Source organism: Ricinus communis, chromosome 7 (assembly GCF_019578655.1).
Source record: "Ricinus communis isolate WT05 ecotype wild-type chromosome 7, ASM1957865v1, whole genome shotgun sequence".
NCBI lineage: Eukaryota > Viridiplantae > Streptophyta > Magnoliopsida > Malpighiales > Euphorbiaceae > Ricinus > Ricinus communis.
In genome coordinates, this window is record NC_063262.1 from 734,068 (window position 1) to 742,815 (window position 8,748).

Below are 8,748 nucleotides of genomic sequence, written 5' to 3' on the forward strand. Positions count from 1 at the left end.
CCCATTTCTTTTTTTAAGAAAATTCATTAACTGAGTTTAGAATCTGCAATGTAAATGATATTAATTAATTTATCAGTTGATCAATGATCAACCATGACAATTAATTAATTTTGAACCATAACAAAATATACTATTTGGATTGGCAGAGCCAAACATTACAAACAAACAAAAAATAAATTTCATTATCAAGAATTACAAAAACAATCGGGTTAGCGAATTTCTTCTGCAGTAAAAAAGACATGATTGTATAATTTAATCAACAATAGAATCACAAATAAATTTACCACAAGAATTTGAGTTGTTCTGTTCACAATCCTCACCAAATTTCATCGCCGGAAGCCGATTCCCTTTTGTTTTGATCTCATAAGCTGCTGGGTTGACTTCCTTCCAAGGGTTATTATGGATATTGAGATGTGAGCAGTTGTGTTCCGAGTGTGGCATTTTTTGTTTCCCATTGCATCCCATCTTCAACATCTGCACCTTCACTTTCACAACCTTAGACAGCAAGCAACATCTTATAATTCCAGTCCAGTCACTCCCCAATTGACTCCCTGCTAGGTCGCTCTCTCCGAATCATGTCTGTCAGATCCTGGACAACCTCAGACATTGGTGGCCTGAATTCCGGCTGATTCTGCATTATATATACTTCACATTAGGGAATAGAATGAAAATTCTGATGCTCACTGTTATAAATAAAAGAAGATTGGAAATCCTCACCTGGACACATCGGGAGATAATATCGGCAAAGTGTGATAAAGATTTGGCAGGGTATTCTCCATTAAGAGAAGGATCGACCATCTTGGATAATGCATCAATGTCATGAAGCTGAGGGATTGCCCATCTCACCAGAAACTGCTCATTTCGAGTTCGTGTCCTACAAAATTTAGACAAAACATGCGAGTTACTAGAAAGAAAATAGGAATACAATGACGGAAAACAACAAGATGCTTTACTTTCATACCTGTCATAGGACGTTCGGCCTGTTAAGAGTTCTAGCATAACCACCCCAAAGCTGAAAACATCACTATGGACAGTATAAATTCCAGACTCAAATTCAGGAGCCCCATAACCATAAGCTGTTAGCAGATGCCCTGACAACTGAAAAAAAGCAACAGTCAGAATTAACACATGCAAAAGGCAACATAAGCTTCATGCACCACTTCCTCCAGCTAAGCTGCTTTGTCACATATTAAAACAAGTTCATTAATTAAGGCTTTGGAGAACATAATGTTCCAAAAAATTAAGCAACCATGCCAATGGAGCAAACGCTACAAGCAAGCTTCATCATTTTATTGGGCTCTTGGCAATATAGCCAGCTTAACATTGGAAGGCTCAGGAGTATAACAAGGTGTCAGGGAAAAACTTGTAGCTAATACGGAAAACCAAAAGTTCATTTTCCCACTGAAATCTAATTATCATAACATTTCTTGAGCTACATCAAACAACCATCAAGAAATTCTTCTCATTTCATTAGGACTTAGGAGGAAGAATTCTTTTCATTTCACTTTTCAATAGTACTTCTATGACTTTACGGATTTTCTTTAAGCCGACTCATTCTAACAAAAACTAACCAACAAACCTAAACATTAATTTTATGACTTACCTGACTAACAGAGCCTGATGATATCAATGGAGCCAAACCACAATCTGAGACACGCACATCAAGATCATCATCAAGGAGAATGTTGACAGACTTGAAATTTCTGTGTACAACAGGTGGCTGACAAACCTCATGCAAGTACCTTCACATAGAAGTAGAAAATTATTACCCTTCACCAGAAATATGTCTCCCTCACAGCTCCACATTCCTGATATAAACTTTACTGTTTTACTTGTCAAGGTTCATCTTTGACAAGTCAAAACTGTAGCAGTATTTTTACTGGATTGTTGTATACCCACACTTGTATCCACATAATAGATGCTGGCTCACATTACTCAGCTTTACATGAAACTCTCTGTGTGCGTGTTGGAATGGAGAAATCAGTTATTTGTAGAATTGGATGAGGATATACTGAAACTCCCCATGTGACACATGAGTTCCAAATCCAATTCACTTCAGTGTATTATTTAATACAGCTGATTTGGGCAGTATAGAACAGACAAAAGTCTATACATAAACAGCTTAAGTGCATAGTATTCAATCTGCTCTTAATTTCCAGGTATAAATATCTTTTATGGCAAAATATAAATTACTGAATCTTAAGACAATATTGTTATCTACCTAGCCAGCCCATAACAACTGTAAAGTCAACAAGTTAGGGTCATAAGATGCCATAAAAGGGTACTTCACTTACTCTAAGGCTCTGGCAGCTCCAAGTGCCATTCGAATACGGGTGTTCCAGGAAAGTTTCTTCTTCAATTCATCATCTGAATGTAGTGCATCCTGCAGTGTCCCATTACTGCAATACTCATAGATTAAAAGCCTTTGACCATGCTCGGCACAGTAACCCATGAGCTCAACAACATTAGCATGTCGGATCCGATCAATGTTGTTAACCAGTTCAATAAACTCATCATCCTTCTGCTGGCTTGATGCCTTCTGATCCAGTTTCTTAACTGCAAGGAGCTACAAAAGTACCCAAAATGATCATATGTCACAAATTAAAGCCAGGCTAACAGGCAATGCTTCATCAGAGGAAAAAATAGAGACTAAATCAAACTTAGTTGTTAACGCATCTGGGGAAAGAAGCAAATGGGATAGGTTAAAATGGTCAACTGGTTATAAAAGAGAAGGAACGTAATTCATGAAGGAAACAAAAAACTAAAATGTCATGCAACAATACAGCAGAGATCTTAAATGAAGTCACGTGACAGAACCTGATGGCAATATCATTTCCATAAAGAGTTCAATATGCATCACACAGCAACCATAATACACAATCATACCTTCCCATTAGGAAGCTCTGCCCTGTAAACATTTCCCAGCATGCCTCCTCCTATAAGATTTTCTTGAGAAAAGCTGTTGGTGTATTGCTGAAGGGATGCAATTGTGAAAGACCTAGCTGAAGTGAGGGGATTCTGAGCTTTAATGGGAGGTTTCGCTGTGCTTGCTTCTGTAGGAACAGTAGGTGTAACAATCACCTTTTCCACTGAGGATATAGGAGCAGGTGGAGGAGGGGGGGAGGAGGTGGAGGTGGTGGAGGGGGAGGGGGAGGGGGTGGAGGAGGTGGCATGAAAAATGAATCCATTCTGCTCATATCTATTGCATAATCATCCCGTTTTGGTATTCTAGGCATATTTCTTTCATGCACAGTTTGTGGCTTTGGATGATCCTCCTTTGGCAGTGCCAAAGCCTCTTTCGAAACTGTTAGCAAAATTTCAAATGTAAGATACCAAGAAAATTTAGACCTTGTAAAACATCACATAGTATAAAACCAACCTTTTTCTGTTTCATTAGTTGGTTGGTCCAAGGACCCATGGTCCCTTGGATTCTCTCTGTTGCCTTTATCTGCCCCAACTTGATGCCTCTTGAAAATTCTGCCAGCTTCCTCCCTTCTTCTGCTACATCTTGGCATAAAAAGCACTAGTGCTATTGCCAAAATTACAAACAGCAATACACCAGCAATTGATATCCAAACAACTCTTTTAGTAGTCAGAAATTTTTTTTCTCCAGAACTTGATTCCTCTGGAGAAGACGGTCCATCAATCTGTTTGCCAGGTGTTTTCCCCGATGAAGGTGAAGATGGTGAAGATGGTGCTCCAGAAAGTCCTGGTGCTGGTGGTGGCGTCAATGGGGATGTTGGTGCAGGTAAAGGGGCAGTGCTGTTATTGAATGGGTTCCCATCTTTTCTGTACAAGTTGTATAATGTTAGCAAACAATCGAGTGACATGACCAACAACTTAAATTTTCTAGAAACTGCACATATCTGCTTCCCAGTTGCTGGTAATCTCTTCTACAAAATGCTAATAAAAAATTTTGCAAGTCTCACCTAAAATCTGGAATGGCCAATAATTTCTCGGGTATGGGTCCTGAGAACAGGTTATTCTCTATATTCCTGTTTAACACAAAGACAAGAGCCAAAAGAATATCCTATTAAATTCTGGAAACTTGACACTGGAATTCCTGAAATAGCAAAAAATTGTCTAAACTAAAAAGAGTCATGTTTGGGAATAGTACAAATCTTTCAAAGGAAGATCTTCAAGAACATTAAGGGTCCCAGACAGCTGATTTTCCTGCAAACGCCTGCCAATTGACTAGTTAGCTTAATTCAAGTAATGAAATTGGTGTAAACAAAATGCATTATGACAGAAATTTACAAGGTTGTAAGATGAATTAAGTTTTCAAATGAAGGAGGTAGCTGCCCGCTGAAATTGTTACTGGATAAGTCTCTGCACCCAAATAAGAGGTGTCATTAACTACTTGAAAAGTAAACTGAGAAACGAATAGCATGCCAACTTTAGAATAAGAACCTACAGATTGATCAACCCTGCAAGGAATTGGAAGGAATCTGGTATCTCTCCACTTAAGAAGTTGTTGTTCAGGGACCTGCATAGCATACCAGACAAAGATATAAGCATGAAATATATAAAAATCAACCAAGAAGGCATAATAAGGACAATAAAGAGAGAACATTTACATGGCTGTCAACAGAGTCAGGGAGGATATTGAATCTGGGATGCTTCCAGTGAAATTATTTGCTGCAAGGAAACTGTCAGGGGTAAAGATTATCAAAAACTCTTACATAAGAAGTTGCAGAAAACATGCATCTAAAAATTGAATCTCACAAGGCAGCCTTTAGGTGAACATACAAGTTTTGCATGGTAACGGGCAGGTTAGATGGAATGCTCCCCCCAATGCGGTTGCTGCTTAAATCTCTGAAACATAAAAATAGCAAAATGATTAACTACAATACCCAGGAATTATTTTAGTAGAAAGAGTAATGCCTGATATTGCAAAAAGATATATAATACAATAGAAGATGTCCAATGCATACTCTCTAGTTTGCATTTTATGTGAGGCACACACAAAAAGGCACCGTATATATAAATCAGATCTCTTTACATCATCTAAACTGCCTTCATTATTGGATAATAGGCGAAAGACATGCAGTCATCTATAGAATTCCCCTGTTATTCACTATTGCCTAAAATGAAAATTACTGTCAGGGCTTCAAACAGCAGTTGAAGAGTGAAGAAATTATTATAATGATGGGAGCAATAGACACCTATACAATAAACAACAGACTGAGAGAGAGAGGGCACTACTTACATTGATCTGATAGAAGTGAACATGCCCAAGTCATTACCAAGTTCTCCACCCAAATTAGCACCATTAAGAACTCTATAGAAGTCCGCATGAAACAAAACAAAAATTATAAGTGACGATTATGGTATCAAACACAAGAAAGTTAAATAACATATAGATAAAAGAAGACTTCCATACATGGATGTTATGTCTGAAGCCTCACAAGCAACACCTTGCCACAATTCGCCACATGGGTCTCCTCCAGAAGCAACCCACCCGGGCAGTATAGGAGATCCCAGTGAAGAGTATAAGCTATTAATTGCAGCAACTAATTCAATCAAAACAATGCAGGTGATAAGATTCAAAGCTCCACGTAATAATAGCAAAATTAACTAACTAGTAACTCTAATACATCTCAATAGCAGACGATTCTTTTTCTACTAATCAAATAAGAAAAGATATGCGGTAATGGTACATTTTTCAGCTCAAAATTACAAGAGTAATCCTAAAGGTCATTGCTTTCGTCAGACCATTTTGCACCTCTAAGTAATAGCAATGCCATTAAAAAATTAACATCATAAGTTAATTTCGTTACACAACCCACATTTTCCCAGAAGCCAGACAAAATAAAGAAAACTCCAAAAACCAAAAGAAGAAGTAAAACAGGTGAAATGAACTCAATTACCATCACTAGGATTAGTAACTCCGTAGGAGATTGTAGCTGAGTAGATCAAAACAAACCCAACAAAGACCTTTAGATAGATCTCCAAAACCGAGTACTCTTCTTTGCCAGATCTCTTCGTTCCCATTGCTCTCTATCTCAATTTTCTCTTTCTCCACAAACATCAATCATAAACTCACTCTCCAATCTGGAAAATATAAAAACAGATAAAGAAAAAAAAAACACCTCCAAAAATCATTTCTTTAAATCAAGAAAAAAATCATCAAGAACATAGAGATAGTGATCTTATTATCAGAAGTTCAACAACAATTCAGGACACTCTAAAAAAGCAATAACCCAGGAAAGAAAAATGAAAAAGCAAACCAAAAACACAAAGGAAACTTTCAAGAACTTACAGAACTGAACAAATGAAGAAGAGAAAAGGAAGAAATTTTACTGGTTAGTAGTAGTAGTAGTAGGAAGTAACAACGAGAGAAAGTAGTTCATCAAGAACTTAACTTTTCAAAAAAAGTATAGAAGCTTAGGAGTTAAGATTCAATGAGAATTAATCAAAGAGAGACGTAAGCTAAAATTACATCAGAAACCAATAAAGAAGGGAAAAAAAAAAAAAAGATAACTATTCTTTTTACCTGTAGAAAGACCTGAAAGAAAGCAAGTAGCAGAAGAGAAAAAGAAAAGCAAGAAAATGTGCAATAAAGAAGGTACGGACCAGAATTCTTTCTCCTGTTTCTCTCTCAACTTTCTTTTATTTTCTCTCTCTAAAAGAAATTTTTTTTAAGGAACTTAAACTTAACTATGAACTAAGCAGAGTGTCTGTGTTGGGTGGGCGCTTGTTTTGATAGTGCTAAGCTAATAATGTTTATTAATTTCTCTTTTTCTTTTTCTTTTTCTTTCTTCAGCTTATTTCTTGGTTTTCAGTAAAATTAATTTTCTGTTTCTACGCGCTGCGGCGGCGCGTGTGGTTTCAATTTATGGAGTTTTTGCAAATGGTGTGCCTTTAAAAGTGCCCATGATTGTGTAAAACTGTAAAAATGTTAATCCCCAAAAATAAGTAGAGTTTCAGGCTACTTGGCAGTCTAATTTTCTTTTTTATACTTTTTAGTAGGCTTAAATGTTCAATTGTTCTTTTTTAGTATTACTTTTTAGGTGATATTGATTTCCTAATTAACTTTTGTCTTTTACTTAGAAAAATTCAATTTTATCTAAATGATCAATTGTATTGTCTAATCAATAAATTTACTAAATTATGAATATAAATTTATATGTAACAGATACATGCATGAATTACTAAAATTTATCCTTATAAAACTCCTTTAATTACTATTTTTTTATTAGATTTTTAGTTTAGTGCGGCTACTAAAAATAGTATATATAAATATATGTAATAACGGAAAAGTTTTATTTTATTTATCATCCATTTAAAAAATTTAATAATTTATTTAAATGGTAAAATAAATTAGAGAAAAATATAAATAATTAATTTCACTTATAATAATGTATAAAATTTATTTTATTCATTATATTTTTCGATTTAGTGTAACATAAATTTCTGATATTGCTACTATATATGAAGTAATAATTAGACATTGATAATGGGATAAGTATTACATTTGAGGAAGGAATAGATTAGGTGGGCTGTGACTTAAGAGAGAGGTGACGATGATGAGGATGCGTGTGAAGAAGAAAGCTATCCAGCCAAATAAATATAATAATAAAAAAAAAAAGGAAATATATTCAAATATTACGTACTTTATTATTATTATTTGTGCAGAAATTATCAATTAATAACCGCCAGTTTACTATGTTCTTCACGTGTGCGGTCTGGTCGTATCATTTGTTATTATTATGGGCTGCCATCAGGCCCATTTCTATCTTTACATCAAAAACACTTTAACAAATATGTATATATATCATTATTTTCAAATTTTAATAATATCATTTCTAGTTTAAAATGAATTTAAAGTTTGCTTTAGTGTTCTAAGATGGGAGGGGGTATCATATAAGATAAAATGGTGGGCTAATTGTCTTAGGAAAGTGAGCAAATTATTGCATAACACTATATTAATTCTTTTTTCTTTTTATATATATTTGAGTTAATATAAATATATCGGATATAATTTTTATAGATAATAAAATATTTTTTTTTTAAATTATTTTTTAAATATTTGATAATGTAGAAATAATCAAAACACTAATTTTACATATACCATTTTCAATTAAATAAATATAATTTTCATTAATTAATATCTTAACTTTCTAATAAGACCTTCTAGTTTTATTTCTTAAATGAAAATGAATTATTGAGTTTCCAATGTGGCCTAACTTCCTTGAATCAAAGTTACATTTGTTGCGTGTAGAGAACGTGCAAGTGAGCAATCTTTGATTTTTCATTATTAGGATATTGCTCTTACAATTATAAGTTATTTAAATATTTTATATAAGTCCAACTAAAAGAGATCCTCTAGATTTGTATATGTATTAAGCATTTTTACAATTCGAGCTATTTAAGTAAAAAAAAACAAAAAATCATAAAATAAATAATAAATAATAATAGTAGTAAGTTTGATGTAAATGAGGGGAGGAAAGAGGCAAGTGGGAAAAATGGACCGTTAAAAGGCAGTGTGATTTGTCACTGAGTGGAGGGCACAAAAATTCCAAGTCAGAAAAGCCACTTTTGATTTTGATGAGTTGTTTGAAGGGACAAAGAAAAGAAAGAAGAAGGTATTGGAAAGTAGTGAATTTGAAGGGTAAGCAAGAAATGTTTGTATATAAAGCTGTCAGTGTCTCTCATTAAAGATTCTTGTTTCTACATTTTTCAATCACCGACCAAATTTGGAGATAACTCCAACGTCTTATTGCTTCAAATCATATTCTTTTTCTC

General features: G+C 34.5%; 1 protein-coding gene across 1 annotated transcript; it reads right to left on the reverse strand.

Moving 5' to 3' along the window:
• Positions 1 to 155: 155 nt before the first annotated feature.
• On the reverse strand, positions 156 to 6,892 carry LOC8262117 (protein STRUBBELIG-RECEPTOR FAMILY 3). The gene is given in 18 exon segments (XM_015718527.3): positions 156 to 631; positions 718 to 874; positions 962 to 1,098; positions 1,604 to 1,742; positions 2,295 to 2,566; positions 2,887 to 3,120; positions 3,123 to 3,304; positions 3,380 to 3,789; positions 3,930 to 3,995; positions 4,118 to 4,183; positions 4,258 to 4,329; positions 4,415 to 4,486; positions 4,578 to 4,649; positions 4,750 to 4,815; positions 5,210 to 5,281; positions 5,384 to 5,513; positions 5,871 to 6,054; positions 6,497 to 6,892. Coding segments are annotated over 17 exon segments (2,370 nt in total). The 5' UTR covers positions 5,995 to 6,054; positions 6,497 to 6,892; the 3' UTR covers positions 156 to 532.
• Between the last annotated feature and the right edge of the window lie 1,856 nt (positions 6,893 to 8,748).